The sequence below is a fragment of the Lipophrys pholis genome, assembly GCF_963383615.2.
Source record: "Lipophrys pholis genome assembly, chromosome: 14".
Taxonomy (NCBI): Eukaryota; Metazoa; Chordata; class Actinopteri; order Blenniiformes; family Blenniidae; genus Lipophrys; species Lipophrys pholis.
In genome coordinates this window covers 9,724,562-9,747,934 of record NC_137633.1, presented here as the reverse complement: position 1 = coordinate 9,747,934, position 23,373 = coordinate 9,724,562, and the positions used below count along the sequence as shown (strand labels likewise).

At 40.8% G+C, this 23,373-nt stretch overlaps 1 protein-coding gene across 1 annotated transcript; it reads right to left on the bottom strand.

Moving 5' to 3' along the window:
- Window positions 1-18,000: 18,000 nt before the first annotated feature.
- Window positions 18,001-20,022, bottom strand: LOC308119911 (leucine-rich repeat transmembrane protein FLRT2; the record flags this gene model as incomplete). Its single annotated transcript, XM_080480199.1, has 1 exon — window positions 18,001-20,022. The coding sequence occupies one exon, from the start codon at window positions 20,020-20,022 to the stop codon at window positions 18,001-18,003; it is 2,022 nt and encodes a 673-aa protein (XP_080336325.1).
- Window positions 20,023-23,373: the final 3,351 nt, after the last annotated feature.

Sequence of the window (23,373 nt, the reverse complement as noted above, 5' to 3'; positions counted from 1 at the left end):
ACCGCCTTGAAAACACCCCGACACGTAGTCTATCTGTGTGAGCGTGCCATGTATGTAGTTTTCCAGAGGATCTTAGTAAATCAGGCTCTAAGTCATGGAACAAGTCTTCTGTTTTTACGCACGTCTGGATCAGAAAACTAAAAAGAAAGATTGTGGTCAGGACATATTTAGTCCTCTAAGGAGGTTTGCGATTGCCTTTAAGAAGCTTCATTAACAACAATCAACAATACGAGTTGAGCAGTATGGACCTTTTTCAAGGTCTTTAATGCAAAATCCTGGAATTACTGCATTTATTTGAATTTGATAAGTAATCCAATAAAACCTAACAGTATCAATGTCTTATGCTTTCGGAAAAACATCTAGGCTATTACTAAGATGCATAAGTGGGTCTAAAATGAAGCAGTAAGGATGTTGTTCGTTGGAGTACGTGTGTTAGAAAACCATGGAATTCACCTATTTTAAAGTTTGCAGAAGCTACCCACAAAAAAAACAGCCACAACGCAGCAAAAGGAAAGAAACCAAAGATGGAGAAAAAAAAATGGCAGAGCTGCCCAAGTAATAAAGATTGTGATGCCGCCGTGGGGAACTCAATGTACATGTGTGCGATGATCACAGCCAGGAGGAGGTAGTTTGTTTTACAACCACATACAGTATTTTGACAAAAAGGCAAGTATAAAGAAGAAATGTGTGGACAACAGATACGTGGTGCACTTGCTTGGAGAATCTCTCTCGAATACACACATGGCGAGACATATATATACAGGGTGGGATTTGTTGATTATGTATAGGAATGGGATATACTGTACTCCCATCAGTCATTGCTATTATCGGTTCAAACATTGGAAACTAAAATGTGTTCCTACTGCATAGTGATTAAAGTGGCTTCAGCAGCAGACTGAACAAACAAAAACATTTTCTAATGGAAGTAAGGCCGAACTGTCACCTCGTGTATTGACAGGGAAACTTACGCACTTGACTCACAATCATACGACACACTGTCTACCTCACGCCAAATATTTTTTTCCCCCTTTGATTGCCAGCCTTCCTGTTTCTCCCAAATTAAAGACATTATTATTCACAGTTCATCCATTGGAAATAAATAACTGTTAAATTGTGACAACTGCTCGGTATCATGACTATCTCCAATATGCAACAAATTTATAAAACATGGCGTTCTAAAGCTTAGATTTTTTAATAAAATTCATCTTATTTCTATCCTCAACTATTCGCTCATCTTTCATCTGCAACCATCATTTTATTATTTTTAAATGTTATTGGTGGCATTGATGAGATCTTTAAAGATGCTCTATGTATGTGAAATGCTTTGCAGTCATTTTGAAACCTTAAATGATTGATTGAAAATATTTGGCAATTCGCCGTTAACTGTAGGAAGTGATACGACTGAAGTCAACTAAGGTGGGATTTTGGAAGAGGCATATTGTCCTTTTCTTTTCTGGTGTAGATTTCGAGCTGCACACCATTCCCCAGTACACCACTACAAATGTGGGGCTTCATCCTGGACCAAATGGAACACTAAAGTAAGTTTGGTTTTTTTTAAGAGAGAGTGGAGGTCTCTTAAAAATTTGCAATTTGTGCTCTATTTGTTGCACAGTAAAATGACATTATATTGAACAATCGTTCTTTCTTTCTTTCTTTCTTTCTTTCTTTCTTTCTTTCTTTCTTTCTTTCCCCATCTGTAATAACACAATGCTGCGTATGTCAACCAGCCACCATATGCCTGACCACGTCGGGTTACATAATGGAGCTACAGCACATGTTCTAATATCTTCATTGAGTATTGATTGAATCTAAATGACTTTCTTTATGATTCTGCCCCGGAAAAGGTTTTCTCATTAAGTGTTCCAGCAGTGATGAATGACACGGAGGCATCAGAGGCTGAATCCAAGCGGTGGCGTGAGGCAGAGGGGCGAGGTCATTAACAGAGCAGCAGAACTGAAAGGACATCAGATCCAAATGTTCAAAGACAAATCTCATTCCCTGCCAGAGATGGGAAAATAGAGTGCATTCTGGGTTAGATGGTGAAAATGTGCGGGGATTTTCTATTGCTGATGCCAGACGCAGCTCTTTCCTGCAGCTCTTGTTCTCTCTGCAATGGGTGAGACATCCCCCCCCCCCTTCCCATCCTCCATTTCACTGGTCTTCAACCATGCTGAGCATCTGCATGTCTTCGTTTTATGCTTCGGTGGACATGATAAAAGAAAAAGCACTCTGTAAACGATGTAAAAATCCACTAATAGTAACTCTAAGCAGAGGAAGCGTATTGCTATCTGCATTTTGATCACAATCACATAATTGAACCATTGGGCTTTGGTATCTAATATAGTTTTGCAGATCTACTATATCTGCAGTATTAGCAAAGATAAACTGTGAAACCGACATTAATGGTAATAAACATCCCCTATTAACTACAGCAAACCTATGTTGAATGACAGCCCCCATAAAAGCTGCCCCATCTTTTGTTTGTACAATTAACAAAGTAACTGCTCTACTTCACTCAAGATCAGTGCATTGATAAGCCCTGCCATTACCAGTGCTTCTCTAAATTTCATTGTTATTACCATGCTGCCCATCCCTCTGCTCTCTTTGTGTCCAAGCTGTCTCATTAACACTTGTTTTTAACCTACTTTTCCTTCTCAACTTTTTATAGGGCACTCATTCAAATACTTGGTAATTAAAAATGTCAATCCCTGTGTTCTATTAAAGGACATCTGAAGATGTACGTTCTTCACCACATTAAGTTTGGAAAATACAGGAAAACCAGGATCGTTGCAAAGTATTGTCTCTTTGAGACTTTGTACAGCACATTTCAGCTATAATGCAATTCATAATGTTTCCATTAAAACATGGTCAGTTGGCAGGAGCAATAAAGGGTGAAAGTCACACCTGCTGATCCATTTCATCAAGACTACCTGCAGTAAATCAGTGGGAGAAGAAAAATATGTATTTCATTTCTGTCGCAGATCTTTCTGTTGTGTTTTCCAATTATAGATATATTTATTGTGAGCTTTTCTGAAACATGCCGACTGTTGATTAACAATTGCATACTGTAGCAATATATACTGTATATATGATTGTACCTGCACATCACTACATAGATTTTAGATTGCCCTGGTTCCTGCCACCCCCAGATATTTTCCAACAACTTTTCCATAGGTTGATGCATCGTCAAAGACAATTACGAAGGTAAAGAGGACTGATTGAGAGCTTTGTTGCATGGAGCAACCAAAACCAAAACATTGGCAAGACTGATTAGGTGGTACTGATGGACTTCAAGAGGAACCCAAGGTAACCTGTCCCAGTCCTCATACACTTGTTTAAGTACCTTGGGGTGCAGGTTAATAATAATCTGGTCTGGAATCACAACAGAAGCCCTCTATATAAAAGGCCAGAGCAGGACGGTCTCCTTGGGGGCTCCTCAAGGCCTTCTATCAGGTAGCCAGTGGCCTTTTTTACTCCGGGGCTGTTTTTGTACTGTTAAGGCCATCAGGCGCAAGGAAAACTCACTCTTTTGCAGGACGGGACAGACCTGGACGGTCTGGCAACTGTGACCGATGGAAGGAAAGGGGCAAAATCTATGGAGCCTCAGACATACAAGATTTGAATTTCTTGTCTGATTGAAGTGCATCTCAACCGATGTTTATTTTTTTTTCAATTAAATTCAAGAGAGATATATAAATACTTAGAAGTATATTTTGTGAAAATGTCTCCTTCATGATGGGTCAGAGCACTGACTGGAGCTGGTAGAGTTCTAAGCCAGACCACTCATTATTGCTGTACAGAGAAACCGTTCAGAATACACCACATATGCATGGTTGAAGCAGATGAACTTACAGCAGCGCACTTCTGCTTCTTCATTCACATGGCAGCTGAGATTATGTTGCTGTAAATGGAATACATGGACTTAACCTGTGCACACACTGAGATGATCACCTGTGGATTAAATGCAACATCTTACAAATGATTCGATTAACCTATTTGCCACCTATGAACCATTTTACAGAACGCGGGTTATCAAAAAGTCAGTGTTGGATGATGGAAAACCTTTGGCAGAGTACTACATTAACTTGAACATGTATCAGTACATATTTATACATAACCACATAGCTGCCCAGTCGACGTACCCACATCAGCAACGGTTCGGGAGTTGTTGTACAGTCGTAATGGCCGACAAATGATTTGAGGAAGATGTTGACAATATTAGGCAGGTGGTATCAATGTTATGGCTTATTTTTATATTTTCCCCCACTGCAATATCTAACCGGCAAACCACTTAGCATCAACCAGTGTTCTCATTGACAAGTGTGGAGAGGTGAGAGCTATCTCTTCTCACAGTCGATAGGCTAACACGTTAGGATATCTCCGGGGTGTCTGTGTGTGTCGTCGTTTGGCAATAAAGGAGTGTCGGCTTGCTTATAAGTCTGAGAGAGGAGGTTGAACAGATTAACATCAAAGATGGTGCAGCCATCCCCCTCCACTCATAGGATACTAATCTCATTGAATGGGAAAATATGCAGCTCTGTTGCTTATCTATCAGGGTTGTCTGTCTCTACATGAGAGCAAGTGCACTGGGGAGATGGCATTGAGTTGGGAATCGATGGGTGCTCACACAGCATCTTGTTACTGATGTGTGTGAAGTCACAAGCAAGCAGACATTCCTGGGGAAAAGTCCAGCATGAAAACACCGCTGTATTACATCCGTCAGTTTATCACTGGTGCAGCTGTGAGTAAAGGACCGCGGTGAGGAAAAAGACGGTCGAATAATATATCAAACGCAACAATTTCATTGTCTCAATGCAGTCTACATTCGGACAGAAATACTCCACAACCTCTCACTGGTACTTTAAATCAATACAAAATATACCTTTCATGTGTCAAGCAAAAGTTTGGTTTGTCTCACACTGGGTTTGTTCAGTGAAATTATTTTATGATTTAACGTAATTTTTTAGAAATAACTCAGGGTTCTGTCTCAATGTTATCTCTTTGAATACGACCATGCTGCCGCAGTATTTGTCATGTCTGCAAGAAGGTAGACTGAGGCAAACTGCGAAAGCATTTACTATCTCGTTGCAGCAAAAAGCCTGAAGCTATCAACCAACTGAAACTAGGCGCTAAGTCAAGGGTGTCATGTTTTGTTATAATTGTAAGGACACTTAGTGCAAGGTGCACACAACCTGGATGCTCTTGCATGTTTTGCTAATTTCAGGAACAGAGCATTGCTTCGAGCAGTTTGTGGGAGTACCTGCTGCTTGATTTCTATGCGCATCCTCAACACGGAGCATTAGGTATTTATGGATGCTACAGTCCTCAATATGAGGACAGTATTTTTACAACCTGAGAGCAAATGTGCAATTTTCTTCATTTCAAAACTGTTCTAAAGATTTACCTTCTGTCTTCAGCTCCCAATGTCACTTTCGCCAGTGAGGTTCAGATGGTGGAGTGGGTTGTCTTCAAACCCCATGGTTGACAGTTGGAGCCCTGTCCTTTGCCTGTCAATTAGTCAAAGTGTCCTTAGGCAAGACACTGAACCCCAAGTTACTCCAGATGATGTGCAGTCACCTTGCAGGCAGCTGTAGCTATTTGTGGATGTGTGTACGTGTGTGAATTGGTGAAAGTGACTGATCAGGTATAGCACATTGAGACTGCTGAAGCAGTAAATGGGGACATATTTGCAGAGTCTATTGACTATTAAACGGTTGGCAATGCAAAAATAAACAAACCACTTAAAGCTCAATTTGATTTATTTATTCGACATTACATCTGAAACACGTCTATTATCAGTCGGATGAAGCTTCTTACTTTTCTCATAAGCCTGCATTAGACTCAGACGAATACCCTTAAAGTGATTGTGCAAGTCTTGTTCTTAAATGTATTTCATCATCAATAAACTGTGCCTTCCAAGATACAATAGATACTTACAATCAGCACTTAGAGATATGAAATGGCTTCTAGGAAACCTGCCAGCTATAGAAATGCAACACACTATTAACCTTAAAAGTCTTCCAAATTGTACATTGAGTCTCCCATGGATGATTCTTGCTTTTCCCTATTAGTTTATTTCTTTTTTCTTATTCTTCCTGAATATCTGAGAGAGAAAAACGATTCTGCGCTGAAAATGTCAGGCTTAGTGATAGAGCTTATAATGATTATTATAAGCCCAACCCTTAGAATCCATATCCTCGCTCCTCGCCACAACATTGCCATGGCAGCAGCCACTAGCCAGGGCTGTCACAAACCAGGACGGGACCCAAATGTAGACTCAAACACCAGTAATCAGGTCAAAAAAAGAGATTATTTAACGTCTCTGAGCAGCAGCTGCGGAGGTGTCCAAGAGGTGATCCAGGCAGAGGTCAGAAGGCGAGCTAAGGTCCAAAAAAAACCAGTTACTAGAAACACGAGGATAACAAAGATGCTGGACATCTGAGGCCATGTTTACACATACCTGGGGATTTTCTGTTTCAGCTTTGTATATACAGATAACCACAGCTACGAGGTACCACAAACGATGATTCCAGAAAACTCTGGCCACAGTGAAATTTTTTTAAACTTCTGTGTCTCCGTTTGATTGTAAAGGAGGCTAGGCGGATATTTATGTCAGAGTTTGTTGTCCTCGTGTTTTTTCCAGGATTCTGATTGGCTATCATGGCTTCATGCTTCTCGTTACACTGCCCCCTATAGGTTTAGCATGCTCATAGTAACTCTGAACCAGGTGTATATGCGGTTCGTGTCAATGAAGATTTTTTTGTAAACGTAGAGGGAGAAATATCAGTTTTTGTAAAAACCTGGGCAATTGTAAACGTGGCCTGAAACACACCGGGAGCACTGACAAGGGCCACGTCTTGTCTGGAAGTCATTTGAACGTCAATGAAAAAAAAAAAAAAAAGTGCAACTCCACCGGGAATCAAATCCACATTAACAAGCACAAAATAACCTCTGAAATATGTTAACATGCATCAACAAACGAATAGTTGATGAGGATCCCTGTTTGAAATTGACCGCATATCTGATTTAAAGTGACGTTTAAGACTAGCGCCCCCACACTTCAATGGTGAGGACAAGAACTGCATGCAGGCTGGCAACTTTATTAAAGTGAAAGTGATTATTCACCCTCATGCCCAAATAAAAATCAATAAAAATAGGCAAATTTTACACATGATCATGACAAAACTGAAAACAAACAAAAAACTAAAAGTGAATACATATCAAAAAACAGCATTTTACCAATATTCTAGAGACCCGCTAAGGGGGCTCCTGTCTCATTAAGGAGGGCTGAGCCCCCCCCCCCCCGGAGTTGGCACCCTGCTTGTCTGACATTTTGGACATGTATCCCTCACTCCTCTGGGATTCTTTTAATTTATTTCACATAGGTGTGTTTACTTGGCAGTCAATCTAATGTATTATCATGTTCTCACGGAGCAGTTTACATAATAAGGTCAAAATCTTTCAACACTCAAGAAATCCAGTCAATACCCCCACCACCCACCACCCACCACCCACCCCCCCACCCCCCGCCCCCCCTTTAGTGGCACTTGAAAATAGTGGTTGAAGATAAAACCTCAGATGAGCCTGAGATGAGCTTTGACTGGAGTGGAAAATAGAGAAAACATCACATTAACCTCATGTGATTTTTTTTTTCCTTCCCAATTTTATATCATAGTACACTCCCAGCAGGTCAACATGTTTTGCTTAGAGAGAAATGTCACCAACATTTTTCCACCATTTGCAAAGAAATTCCATGAAGGTCTCCTATTATAAGATAATAAGCCTGACTAATAATGGCATCCTGTGTGAAATTGCTGCAAAAAAAAATTTCATTTTGCATGATAATATCCTAAACTCTGATGAATATTACCCATAATTCTGTGAAACATTAGCATGCTGTGCCATTTCAAAGTTCCACACTTTTAGTAGATGCATATATTTGCACTCTGTGTGTGTGTGTTTTCATTCCTCCTCTGACACTTGGCGCCGGCTGTAGGACATTTCAGGCTGAATACCTTTTTCCATTTGGCAGTTCATATTTACAGTCAGGCTGGCAGGATGTGACTACAACAGAAAATGAAAAGAGAACAAAATGGACTTCATTGCCATGGCTCTGATACGCTGTTTAACTTGGATGGGAACAGAATGTTTGAAGCAGACAGAGATGGGTGATTTTGTTAGTTTCCTTCATCCTCTCTGTCGGTCATTGTACACATTCTGCAATATTAGTGATGATGATTACAGAAAAAAAAAAAAAAAAAGCTGTGCTGTGATTTGCTGGCACAGTGACAGTTTTCTGAGTAATGCACCCGACCAGTTCAATACGTTTCCGATAATACGACACTCTGTGTGAGCCACAGAGATGCATCCTATTACTAACCTTTGTCCAAACTATAGGATCCACATCACTGCACACATACACGAGCTCATACGATATGTTAAGGCTAATGAGAAGCGTGAGCAGGACCCCACAGAACTGTGTCAGGGTCGAGGATCAAACTTCTACAAACCAGGGATTCACTCCGTGAAGGTTTCTCCTTCACTGTTGGCAGATTCTCCCATAAGGATCATCATCAAGGACCTTCATCTCTGAGCAGAAACACCAGCAACAATGGATATATTGCACATCATGATTACACACTAAACTAATAAATAATGATTAATTCATGCTGGGATGATTTAAAATTAACTTGACTAAGTTACTCATTCATTATATGTTGAAGCATCCTGTGAATTCACAATGCGCCTTTATTTTCACTGGCAGCTCAATGTCATCTTATATAAATTAAAATCTGTCCCTCTTGTCATGATTACTTTAGACTCATTCTATTTTTAATTTGGCTTCCAACAATATGAATCCCTATAAGAAATATTAATAAGAGATTATCCCTAAGTTGCCATGGAGACTAACATAGCATATCAAGCTTTTGTTTTCCCTATCAAATGTGTCTTGGAATATGTCAGGTTTGTTGCTGTTGAGCCTACTTATAATGTATTCCGTCCGCAAATATTTTGCAACCACACGTCGGTTGCGAGCTGCTTTTTCCTACAATAAATGTAAAAACTTTCAATCATTACTCATGCAAATTATTTCTTTGAATGTTAACCCATAAGGTGTGTGCATTCTAAATCTCACTCTCAAGTACACAAATTAATAAAAACAAAATGGCTACATAAATAATGAATAATGCCACTTCTGTATGACAACAGTTGATCCGTTACTACTGAACTACTTGTGAACCACAGTGTGGGGCTGTAATGCCAACAAATGACCCTCCACTCTTCAATCATTAATTATTACCGGCATAAATTATGTCCTGATATCTCAGTTTCAACAGGTAATCAATGCAAAAAGATACAGGGAGAGGCTGCGACAACATTTTACCGTTGATTTCCCTGTGCACGCATTTTGCCCTCACTAGCATAGCGGTGCAGAGGCAGTCTATCTCAGGTGAAGTGTCATTAAGGCTGGAACCCATTTTTCATAATCCAGTGGCGCTCCAGAGATCAATACCAGTGCGTGCGGAGGTGTGTGGAGTAGATTTGTGAGTGTGTGGAGAGGGAATAGAGGCTGTTAGTGGCTCTCTAATGCAATTTAATGCAAGCTGACCACAGTAATGACCACGAGGAATGGAAACCACGATCCTGGGAATCACAGGCTGATTTTATTCATCCACTCTGAATTTAAGGGGGAAACGTCACTTGATTTAGAGGCTGTTGGTTTAAAATCACACGCGGGCACACACACACACACACACACACACACACACACACACACACACACACACACACACACACACACACACACACACACACACACACACACACACACACAAGTTAAATCCATCCCTTTGGAAAAGTGTGTTAGCTTGGTTGAGCAGCAACATGCGGTATTTCTCATCCTGGTAGATTGTTTGCAATCAACTGTAAAGCCCTAAAAGATTAAAGTGCATTAGCACAGCGGACCACAGGGTATTGCTTCATATATTTATCGATAAAATGTGCTGTAAAAATGCTTTCTGTTTACCTGTGGATGCTGTAGATCTGGCTCAGTTAACCTGGATGTGGAAATGGGAGCAACAAAATAATCTCCTTATATATCGCCTATAACAATGTACTTTCACAATCCTTTTTCAATAGTCATGCAAAATGTCTCTTAAATAACCACACTTCCTCACAAATTATACACGCGTGCATCTTCTTGCCTATGTGCTAAACAGTAGAAGTTGAATGCAGAACCATTTTGGCAATAATTCTGTATCTATTCTTCACAGAAGTCAACGCAGCCACTTGTTTTGGGTTTGGTTTGGATCATCAGGTTAGTTTCGGCAAACTTCTTGCCCGTGAGGCAGAATTGTTATCAACATTGCAGCTGATGTTAGTCGCTTTCTGATATTGGAATCATTCAAATCAATCTGTCTTTTTTTGGTGCTTCATATTATCACCACCTCCATAGTTTAAACATTGTGCGACACTCTCAGCAAGAAGCAATAGCGACTATGAGCAATCTTGTGTTTTCAGGCATTTCGTTTGCCGCTTTATACGGCTGTTACTTCCGCTGCATTGTTTTGGTGCAGTGTGTTTAGTCTCTAAAGGACCCTGTAGTCACAGAGGTTTATTTACAATTTGTTGGTTCAAACAGCGAGTGGAACACATGCGAGGAAACGTCTCCAACCTCTTATCACCATCCCGTGTGTGTGTGTGTGCACTCGCTTGTGCGTGACGGCATTTCTTCATTGTGTACAGGGACGTCTGACATAAAACACACCAAATGCGTATGGAAGCACTGATAAGAGTGAGTTTAATCTGTTTTTATGTTGTGCGTTTCGCTGCATTTTCCTCTAAGAGGAACGTTGTTTATAGATTGTGCTGCATTTTGTTACCGTAAATGAGCGGCTTCCGCTGTAGATCATCAGAGTGTAGATGGAATCAACACTTTGTACAATGACTCAAAACCTGTTCCTTCTCTTTATTCAAATTATATATGAAGGGCCACATACAGCCCAATTTCAGCTTGAGTTTGTTGGACCAGTGAAATAGTGTCATAATAACATAATAACTATTAAATTAATGTGTTTCTTTGTTGTGCCGTAGAGTATATATGATGAAAATGTATATATTGTCGCATTATGCAAATTTTTTTCAAACTCACCCTGACAGCATGGCTCTGAGGCCAATGCTTTGAGGAAGCTATCTTTCATGTCAGCATCACCGATATCTCAGCATGGGTCCGAGTGCTGTGTTGTGTCAGCTACTCTTAAGAAATTTGTATAAAAGGCTCCAATATTTTCTTTGAAATTTTTACAATTTGTTTGCTTTGGCGGGCTGATTTGGAGCCTCTTGTGGGCCAGTTTTGATAATCTGTCTGATGATTTTGATGCTGTTTTGTGGTCACTCTGTTTGCTTGCTTCGCCTCTCACTTCAGGCGTCCGGTCTGATTTCTGTGCCACTTTGACTTCGCTGTGATCCCAGTTAATTTCAAATTCCCGATGATAACGTGCGTGTACAACATACTGCCGCCTAAATGTAATTTGCAAAATGTGTTTTTTCACTCACCCTGACTCCGAACTCTGAAGTGAATGTGCGCAAATCATGCTTGTCGTTCGATCAGATCATTTCATCACACACTTTCCCGGGCTTAACTTTGATTGTACTGATTCTGAGTTTGTTTTCGACCATCAACATGACTAACTAAATAAAAGAAAAAAAGGATAGATAATCAAAGTGGATGTCTCGGTGCACGCACAGTATACAGTATTATGTCTTCAATCTTCATAAGTGTCATGACTAATACCGGTAGCCCAAAACCTGAGTGAGATCCCTTCAGAGAGGAAAACAGATTCAGTGCAGTCAGCGAGTAAAGCTGTTATAATGATGAAGCACACAGGAAACACATAATGTTGATGGGAAATGAGCTTGACCTACAGTACAGCCAAATGCATCGTTCATATAATCCAGTGAAGTCCTCTAGAGTAACCACGGTCTCCAACATTTACAGAAGCCGTACTGCCAGATATCCAACTGTTAACTGCAATGACAAGTTGTTTTCTTTCTTTTTCTTGACATTTTCTGAGTAGAAAATGGAGCTTTTGAAAATAATGTCACGATTTCCATCGTTTTGTTTTTACTCACTGTGTGTCCCACACGGACTCACTGGGATTCTACTCTGCGGTTAAGCAATGCCACGGCCGTGAAGTACTCGGAGAAAAGACCTGCTGTGTATTCTTTGAACACAGTTGTAGCCTCACACAAACGGCACGGCGAGCTGCTCCAACATGTCAAAACCCCAACATGCAGGATTGTGTACTGAATTAATAGGAACACATAAATCAAGTTTTTTTTTTTGTTGTTGTTGTTCTTTCTTGAATCCAAGCAAAAGAAAAGACAGTTTCAGGATGAGAGAGTGAAAGGTCATCCATGTTGGTACATGATCCATGTAATGATAGTGACTGTCTTGTGAAATTGATTTGAAAAAAAATCCTTACAGAAACAAGACTCACTGATCCCTCCAAGCTTTTTCCTTTTTTTTTTCCCCCTCACAGAGCACAACCAGCCTCTGGGATCTTTTATACAGTATCAGAGCCTTTAACTGTACCCGCTGAGTCTTGGGGAAAAAAAAAGATCTGATTTAATACTTCGTCATTGTGACTGACAAACACAAAATGTCTCAGAAGTCACCGCTGAACTTGTAAAAGTCCTGTTGTTTTTGTTATGTTTGTACCAGTAGATAGTGGTAAATATGCACAACTAACCCAAACCACAGTATCATAAAGGAGGTCCGAGGTTGTCAGAATTTCATGCACTTTTATTTTGTTTCAGGAACAAAGTGTGCTTTGACAGATTCTGACTTGTTGAACTTGTCATGAAAGAAACTATTTTTAAAACCATAGAGCATTAGATTTAAGAAACTTTAATCTAGATGATGACGTAGAAAATCAACCAATTAATAAATAAATAAACTATGTCAAATGTATTTATTTATTTATTTAGATTAAAAAATATTAGCATTTTAAATTTCAGTGCCATCAAGTAGACATGAGATGCTTGTACAGTGAAAAGTATAACATTTACTCAACACAATTACAGAATATGTGTTGGAACAAATCAAACCTTTTCAAGAGATTTTCTTTTCAATCGAAAAAATGGAATTATTAAAATGACTGTACAGTGTACCAATAGCTTTCAGTCAATGTGTCTGTGATTGGTTAACTGATCGTGGCTCTCAGACTTTGATGAACTCCCTGCCAGTCCCTATTCAACGATATACCTCCTTGGACATTATTGGAAAGACAATTAACAGCAAATCTGACCAGTCGCAGGGAATTGTTACTCTATCAACACTCTCCAACTCTTTGTTATGTTACAAGAGAGATTCTAATGATATAAATGCATATATATCAGCAAACATAACTGTGGTGAACAGGTCATCAAATCTTTACTTTCCTCTGAGCTTTATAAGAAACAATTGCAGTTTAACAGTAAACAGACTTTATGTACAAATGCCCCACTTGTTTTCCAGAGATACACACGCAACTATGTAAAGTTTACCCTGAAGAATGTCGAAGTAATACCAACCTAAATAAAAATCAGGCCAACTGTCCTGATACCCAATACGTATAAATCAGTAGGGTACAACAGCAAGGGGGCGATGTAACATGATCATTTTAGAAAATAGAGAAAAAGTCCACAAGCACAAGCTTCATCAGAAATGTTTGAACAAAGACCCACAGCTCTGTGTCCAGAGTTGGCTCAGGAGTCTCTGCTGTAAGAACAAACAACATCTATCGCATTGAGTTTGAACTTAACTCTTTCTGACATTTTTTTTTCTTCTTCTTCCACCAGAAGTCTGCTGATTGTGATGAATAACTTAGGCTAATGCAAGTATTTATAGTTGTCTACAGGGCCTTCAGCTCTCTCAGGGCTCAGCATTTTTTTTCTCCATCAACTTTAATAAATGTAGTTATTGACTTTCCGCCGTTCAGGTGAAATGCTACGAAGGAGATGCCAGGGCCGGATTTATCTGGACATGTTGAAATAAAGACAGAATCGGTCATATCAGGTGGATGAGGGTCACTGCCAGCAGACTCTTGTCCATAGTCACTCATCAGTCTTCATTTTAGCAGTATTTTTTGATTAATTTTCAAAAATGTCAATGTTTGAATAGCGGATAGTCGTCTGTGATCATTCAACTCCGAAGAATCCTGGCATTGATATACCGCTGAAACTAATTGTTAATAACCTGACGGGGAATGCAATGAACAATTTCCATTCCACAGTGTTCTTGAAATATCTTGAATTACTAATACAGTATATTGTTGAATACAAAGTGCCTACTGGGTTGTACACATGATCCTGAGTCTGCGTCACAAGATTTCTGCCATCAGATGACAAAAAACAAAACAGAAATAGTTTCTCAATTTTGCATGCTTTCCCAGTGATGAAGGGTTTTTAAGTTATTATAAGCATCTGAGATAGAATGTATAATGAGTTAGTTAACACTCCTCAGTTTGCGCTATTAGTAATTTGTATATATTAGCAGTGTACTAAAATTAATCCCTCACTACAGTTCCTTCTTCAATAGAGGGGTGGCGCCGCTGTACTAGTTACTGAACCTGAAAGTACCGAGTAACTTGGTAAAGTAACTGTGTTGGCACATTGTCGGTCCGTCCAATATCGCTGCAGAAGTTACATCAGGTAGTTTCAAGAGAAATGGTGATACGATCAATGTTTTTTGGGGTTTGGCTGTTTTAAATTGATTGTTGCTGTCCAGTATTTTCAACTTCAGGCTCTCCACTGCATGTTTTCTCTCATAAAAAAAAATACTAACATGCAAACAGCATTGCAGTTCTCACATAAGTAACTGGGATTTTTTTTTCTTCTTTGGGCCATCGACGCATCACAGGTAGTGAAGAGAACAAAACACTAACACAAAGCACAAAAAGAGACAACTGCCAAACAGCTGTGTTAATATATAACAAAACTAACAAGTACAGAGAAACATCGGTGATTGCAAGTGTGAAATGAATAAAAAAGTAATTGGTTACAAGAACATCATTGCTGAAAGTAGTGGAGTTATAACTACGAACAAATATTGGTGGTATTCTTTTTTTGTGGTCAAATTCCAGTCTCTCTTGTTTTTTTGTTGTTTTTTTCTGTATTCAATGATGAATTGTTGCTTTATTGTCAGTACTTTTTTTTTATTTTTTATTTTAACAGCATTGTTATCATGTTTGAGCTTTTGGAAAAATGGTTTGTAATCCCTCATAAATGTGTTTTTTCCTGCCACTGAGAGTAAATACTAAAGCATATCAGTAAAATCCAGTGACCTAATGTCTGCTTAGCTGGCAAGAAATATAGATCTGTGGCCATCAGTAAGATTAAATACTGTCCAAAGCGATTTAGAAAAAAACATTCAGTCTGAGTGAACAGATTTTTTTTGTCCCGAAAGGACTCCAACTGAAGAGTACAGTGCTGTGTCTTGCAGTTGATTCATCACTCTGACTCCTATTTGAAGATACATTTTCACCTGTGCAGAAACCATAAGAAAATAGAGAATTTAGAGAATGTGGAGTCAAGGGCTTTAAATCATCTGAGGTTCCTTCAACGCTTATGAGCTGCAAAGGAAATATAAGATCACAAATCAAATAGGGCTTCATAAAACTCCCTGCAGCTTCTGCAGGTGACTGTAAGAACTATATGCAGGATGATGAAGCTTTTTCCAAACTCATAAAAGAGTCACTTCAATAAAATTATTCAAACAATGCATATTTTTACTGATTCACGGCTGTCTACCTATTAAACATGCCACTGTTCTCAATTCATAATTCAAGCCCCTTTGTAAATATCTAGATTCACAGCTGTGTTAATGGGAGCAATATTTCAGTCTGCTGAACATAATTGCGATGCTTTTACATTCAAATGTCCTCTCTTGCATTAGGTGATGATCCAAATACCCAATGAATACAAACATCTCCCTCTATTTATAGACAGATGGACAGATGGATAGACCCACAGCGAGGTGCAGCTCCAGCAGACAGTATTAAGGTGGCAGTCGTGCACATCGATGTCTCATCTGTCGCTGACAGCGACAATTCACATGATCAAACTCAGAAACTCATGTAACCTCTCAGGGCTCTGACTGTGGCGTTGTACCTCTCTTGAGCGAGTGTGGTTTAAAAATAGATTGAGACATCCAATTGAAAGTCGCCTGTTCAGAAATGTGAAACGAGGCAGTGATTCCTGAAATGAGCTACCAAAACATCGTCAGTTCATTGTTGAGGGCGTCATGGAGATATTTATGATACAAACATAAATATGTCATCAAAGATAAACTAAATAACGAGCCATTTTTCCAATAAATATAAGTTGCTTTGTTAATCAAACATTCAGTAAGGATGTATTACTGATTTTATTTCACTTCAACAATATTGTTTTGCAGTGTAGCTTTGGCTTAAAGTACCAACTTCTATAACTTTCCCCACTTCATGATAATAACCACAAATATATGTTAGAATGGTGAATAAAAGTCATTAAATATGCAAGTTTGGAAATTGGAATATAATGGATTGTCCTTGAAGATCAAGGAAACTGATAGAAATTTCATTGAAAAAAATAATAACTGGAATTAATAATTAGTCCTGATTCCATCAGGGCCAATTTAAACTGTACACACTACAGAATGAACTGAAGCTAATATCCAGGTCATGTGCTTATCTAATTTCTTCCACAGGTAGAAAATATCCTAAATGTTCCGCCGCGTCAGACTGTGAACTGTGTTTGAGTGCACTGGAAGGGAGTTCGGAATGTTTGTTCATTGCTGCACACAGCACTGAATAGACGTGCAAAGCCAACGTCAATACCAGCACACCGAGCTCTGTATTCTTGAGCTTCCGTGCGTCAGCAGCCATTCTGGGACAGAATGAGGAATTAATTCACGTTTGGAAATATGTTTTAATTAAATGTGTGATGAGGTAAATAAATAACCAAGAGCAAGATGTTTCAGCAACAACAACGGCATTGAATGTATATACAGAATACATTTTGTGCAAAAAACATGGGATTCAAAAGACATTGAAAGCTGATAACTTCAAGGCACATATATATTTATATATATATAGATAGATACTGTTTAACCATAACAATTTTCTTGCTGAACAAAAGGGGGAAAAGGTTCTTAATGAGACGACCATACAACAGACAGCAGATGTGCTTTTTTTTCCCCCCCTGCTCACTCAGTGACACCCACCATCAAACACAACTAGTACTAGTACCATGACCCCTTAACGGTGATGATGTATTAATCTTGAAAAGTAGGTAAAAAGGACCACTGCCTGCCACTTTCTGAGAATGTTTGATGGGTGTGACCTTTAAACTACTTTACGCAGCAAAGAGAGGGTTGTTTGCATATAAATGTGTTCTATTCCAGAGCAAGAATCTGAGGACATGCAACTGTATGGATTGCAGTTGCAACCAGATCACTCTGTGATGACAGTATCACCGAGATCACAGTTATAATGCACATTTGTCTGAGTGTGAAAGACTGTATGACTTCCAGAAAAGTACACCCTCTAGTGTTGAATGTGGTTGGTTTGTGCCTGTCTTCTCTCTCTCTCTCTCTCTATCTCTTTCTCTCAAACACAATTCTAGCGTGTAATCCAGCGACAGTGTTGATTTGGAGCCTGTTATGGTCACAGTATACGAGTTCAAAATGTTCCACTAATATTAAAAGAAAAGAAAAAAACAACAACAACAAAAAAAAATACTTGGGGAAGAAATGAATCCTGATTGTACATGTCTGTGCACGCAGAAATGAAAAAGCACAACTCCAGAAAGCAATAACTTAGAAATCTGATGTTGTTATATAAAAAGATGTCATCCAGTTACTTGTATAAATTACATTTCTTAAAGACATGAGGTTCTCAAATATTATTCACACTGTACAGTGTTCAGCAAAGTGTGGTTACTTGTCAGTAAAAATGATCCTGATGCTCTTCATAACCATCATGTCTGAGAAAAGTCTGCATCCTGAACATTGTTCTTGCAGTAGACTGTGCTGTTGTTCCCCAGGGGGCAGTCCCGAAAGCCGATGCCCCCATTAGGGGTGTAAATAGGTTGAATGCGGAAATCTCCCTTGAGAAGCTGCTCATTGTTAAGTGATACTATCTGGAAGCTTGTTTCAGTCATTTCCAGGATGGAATTGTCTTTCTTGGTGCCTGCTTCGCAGTAGTCATCTTTTCTGCGCCCCCGGTTGTATTTCCACTTTGCGGAGGACTTTGATTGGCTCTTCTTGTGCATATGCCAACAGAAGAGACCGAGCAGTACGATCAGCACCACAATCACAGCGCCGCCAATCAGACCAGCCAGCAAGAAAGGTGAACCGGTTTCTTGCTGTGTGGCCTGCTCCGGCCCTGATCGTCTCCTGTTGTTGTTGTCCGGGCTGAACAGGGCCGGAGTGGTCATGGCCTCAGTACACACAGTGTCGTCTTTGGGCCGGTAATTATTGAATGCATCCAAGGGAATGACACAGATCCGATAGGTGGACTTTGGCTCAAGGTTAGCGAGCCGGATCCCACGATGATCCCCACCAACTATCCTCTCCCTCACTGTGTCCCCTGTCAGACTGGGACCCATTCTGGCCCAGGTCACCTTGTAGGCAGTGACTGGAAACGCAGCTACCCAGCTCACGTGGATAGCCGACCCATTCAGTATGGTAAATGTAACCTGCAGAGTCTCCCTTCGGGAGTCCACAGGTTGCTTAGTCCTCATTCCCTCTTCTCTTGTTGTGTAAACTGGGTAGAGGGTGGGTACTCGGATAAACGGCGTCCTGGAGGTCGATGAAACATACTGGGTTGTCAGAGGAATGTCTGAAGAAGAGGACAGGGATGGATGAAAAGCAGCACCAGTTGTTGAGGTGGACTTGGGTGCCATGTCTGTGCTCTCCGGACACTGGACCAGCTCAGCAGTCAGCTCCCGGATCACCATGCCACGGAACTTTTCAGGTTTATGACACATAAAGCCCCGCACATTAAGCGAGGCAGGCAGAGATTTGAGCCATGACACCACCCATTTGATGCTGCAGTCACACAACCAAAGGTTGTTCCGGACAGTAAGCTGTCTGAGACTCACAAGACCATCAAAGACCCCCTGTGTCAAAGACTGCAGCTGGTTGCTAGAGATATCCAGCCTTTCCAGCTTGTGTAACCCAGCAAACGCTCCGACAGGAATATGGTTTATCTGATTTTCCTGAAAGTTTAATTTGACCAGCACCTCCCCAGGGAGGAGTGGGGGTGGATAGGTTAGTGAGTTGCGGGCCAGTGACAGCTCCCTCAGGGTGACCAGGTCCTGAAAGGTCCCTGGTGTGATCCCTTCATCCGTTAGCAGGTTTCCATCCAATAGGAGACGTTGCAGGCGGGTGACATTTTTAAACGCTTCCTCTGCAATAACCGCAATCCGATTTTCATCCAATCGTAACTCTTTTAGATCATCTGGGAGACCAATAGGCACGCTGCTCAGGTGGTTTTTGGTGAGGAAAAGCATCTTTAGGTTCACTGCCTCACGAAAGGCCCCTTCCTCAACTCCCACTGTAGAAATGGAGTTATCATCTAGATGCAGCTCCTCCAGCCAAAGAAGCTGAGCCAAAGCCGCTCTGGAGATGGTCTGAATGTTATTCTCCTGCAGATGGAGGACCCTCACATTTTTGGGCAGGTTGATTGGAAACTCATCAAGCTGGTTGCCATAGAGATACACAGTTTCCACAGAAGCCACGTGGTGGAGCTCCAAGGGAAAGCCAGCGTTATTGATTTGGTTGTTGTGAAGGTAGAGGGTCTTGTAACCCTCACCAATTCCCAGAGGCACTGAGGTCAGGCTCCGCTCATTGCAGTAAACAAAGGTGCGATCACAGCGGCACTCCTCGGGACAGTTAGAGGCCCGGGAGAACTGCAGATGAAGGCCTAACAGTATAGGAATCCATGGCCGCAGGAAGGAGGCCCAGTCCAAGTGCCATAAACGCCACTGTATCTCCATTTCAAATGAATTTCAAAAACCTACAGAAATGAAATCAGTGAAAAAACGAAATCACAAATTAGGTCCAGTCTGGTGCTGCAGAAGGTCTTGGAAAAAAAAAAATCCCTTGGTGATTACTTGTCCAATGCCTCTCAACACAAGAGCAACTGCCACATTAAGCAGTTTTATTCCTTCACCAGCCACTGTCCATAACTGAGCTGGGGGTCATCATAAAGAGTTCATCACATTTTCACCATCCAGGCTCTTTGACACCAGGTAAAAATCTTTCCACAGGACACAACACTAATGGTGCCATGGACACACTGGAGGCTGAACATTTCATGTCCTGTCCTTGTTCCTTTCTTGTCACATTCTGCTGGTTCCAGAACAACAAAACTTGTCTGCAGCTTGACATTCGGGGCCATAAACCTGTTGTGAAATAAGAATAGTGAGATTAGTTGTTTTGTCCTTAAAAGGCACGTCTTCCATTGAATACCAGAGAATTTCTTTCCCCTGCTCTCCCACAAGTGCAAAGTGAGGCAATCTAAATTGGAAGAGCACAGCAGTGTGCATACGAATGGATTTCAAATGTGTTACATATTCCACAAACACACAGCTAGACGGAAAAGCTACCTGAGCAGATGCTCTGAGCGAAGATGTGATAAACTGGTAGAAAAAAAACAAAAAACGTTTTCAAAGTTAATGTCCACACTCCTAACATGAGGCTGAAATTGTGAAGAAAAGAAATCCCCTTTTACAGTTCATAGAGAACAATAAAGCACAAACAAAAGACTGCAACACTGAAAAGTTGGCTCAGATAGTTTTTAATTTCAGGATTTTTAAGATTATAAGGCTCTGTCGTTAGCATTTTGAAAGAAATGAGGTGAGAAGTGAGCCAGGACAGTTGCTGATAAGACTAATTCTGTTACCCACTCCAGTCTTAAAGGATCTCACTTATCACTGTAAAGATTAAAAAAAAAAAAAGAGAAAAAAAAGTGCAGGGTCATATAATATTTTAACGATACCATACATGTCCCTACCAAGCCAAATATTTTCCCTCCATTACTGCAAACGCAGTCTTTTTGGTGCCTCTCTCCCTATGATTCATTAAGTTTGGTTGTGCTGAAGGAGAGCTGCATGGTGATGAACGCAGCCTGTCAGCAGAGATAAGATGAGACAAATTCCTTGCACGGGGACAAAACTAAGATCGATGTGAGCCTCTCGCAAAAAAGGAAAGGCGCTACTGTGCATACAAGGTCATATGATTTAAATAAAGTTTAAAGGGTTGCTTGTCCACTGCATCTGTATTAGCTGGCATACAAACAAAAGAGTCATTATCTAGCCAAGTCCATGAAAAAAAAAAAAAAAATGTCAATAAATCCCTACACGGGTGCAATCATGAGTTTACAACTCAATACAGTTCCAGCAGAAGAAGTGATGATAATGTATTATTACTGGATTGTTAGTTGGGTGGTAGTGATGATTGATAAAATAGTGCCAGGCGGCAGCAGCCTGTTGACAGATTGCATTGATTTCTGGCCAAGGCAGTTCAATAGTTATGTAATGTTCCTTGGGGGGGGAGAAGTGGGGGTGTGGGGGTTGGTGTAGGGGGGCAAACAAGCCATCAAACCGAGCCCAATTATGGTGACTTAACCTCACCACAGTTATTATCAGCAGGCTGTTTGGCATTAACCCATTCACATGTAAATCCATGCAATCTGACCCTGTGAGGTGTCGCCTGCGCCGCCCGGAGCTCATGAACAAAACTGACTCATGCTTCATCTGCTTTCAGCCTTCACATCAGAGCGACTCCATCTCAAGTAGAAAAACCCCTTCCCCCCCCCCCTTTTTTTTTTTTTACCTCAAAGAGCCCAAAGAGACCAAATACTCTAAATAAATGAAGACTTAAATAAAGAATATCGAGGTGAACCATGGAAGTGCTGGTTTTGTAATTATTTTGCAAGTTCAATCTGACAATTGGGATTAAATAAATGCTATATGGGGGGAAAAAAAGTCAGCTCAGAGGGTGCTAAGTGTTTTCTATCTTACCTTCAGTGTCGCTGCTTCACATCCAGCCGCTTCGCCCGTCTCTCCGCAGATCGCTGCGCATCCTGCGGGCTGCCTGTGCGCCCCGCTCCGGCTCCCGCACCGGCTCCCGATCCCGCTGCGGCTGCGGGATACGATCACTTGAATTTCTGCTCCTGGACAACGGTAGCATTGTGCAGAATTTGCATGATCCTGACCGGAAAAAAAAAGAAGAAAAAAAAAAAAAAATCCAGAGTAAAATCAAACCAAACAATAATAAGTTCAGGTCATTTGCGGTCTGGTCCTCTGCATCACCGCGTCCTGACCGAGAGCGTGAGAATCTGTCCGGTCGGCCGCTCGGTGCGCGCCGGGGGCTGCCGGTAAAGTTCCTCCGCTGCCTTCAGAGGAAGGGAAAAGGGGCAAGAAGCAAAGCGCAGGGCACAGTTAACTGACCTCCTCCGCTCCCCCGACAGAAACCCGTGAAATGTACCCGGGATATGTCCATGGTCTGTGGAAAGTGTTTGTGAAGCTGCTCGGTCCCCCTGGAGCCCCAGCTCTCTGCGCACCTCTCTCTCTCTCTCTCTCTCTCTCTCTCTCTCTCTCTCTCTCTCTCTCTCTCTCTCTCTCTCTCTCTCGCTCTCTCGCTCTCTCTCTCTCTCCCTCACATACCGTCTTCCTCACCCTCTGTATGTTACGTCTGTTTTACCAGAGACCCGTTCATACACTCTAATGTGCGTACTGAGGTGCGCAAGGACACGTAGAGCAGGAGGGAAACTAAAACCACGACCAGCATGACTGGGCATCATTAACCTTAAGCTTTCTATATACTTGTAACCACATTGGACCAAGGCATCATGATGAGACTGAAGGCCCCACAACATTGGACACATTTCTTGAAATGGTTTAGCCTAAAATATTCATGACATTGTTTGTGAGAGAAAAATGATCAAAAGCAAGTAATTGAGTAATTGGGAAGCTTTACACATGCATCATTCGTTAACATTTACCCATTACATCTGTATAACTATAAAACATACAGTTTCTTTAAAAAAGTATAAAAGAGGACAGGCAAAGTCTTTTTTGTTTTCTTTAAATGGGTCCAAGCCCCTTTGATTCCATCTATATCAAGACAAGCAGCACCAGTCTACTTCTTCATGTTGGATTTATGAATTTAAAAATGGCAATCTGTGCAACAGGTGTGACTAAATGTGCCTGAAAATATGTATTTGTATAATCACAAAGACAAGACACATCACATTGCATATGGCCATACATGTTACTGAATAAATGTGCACTTTGCTACAGTATAACTCTGACACAGAAAACAGTGGTGGGCCTGGAGCATCT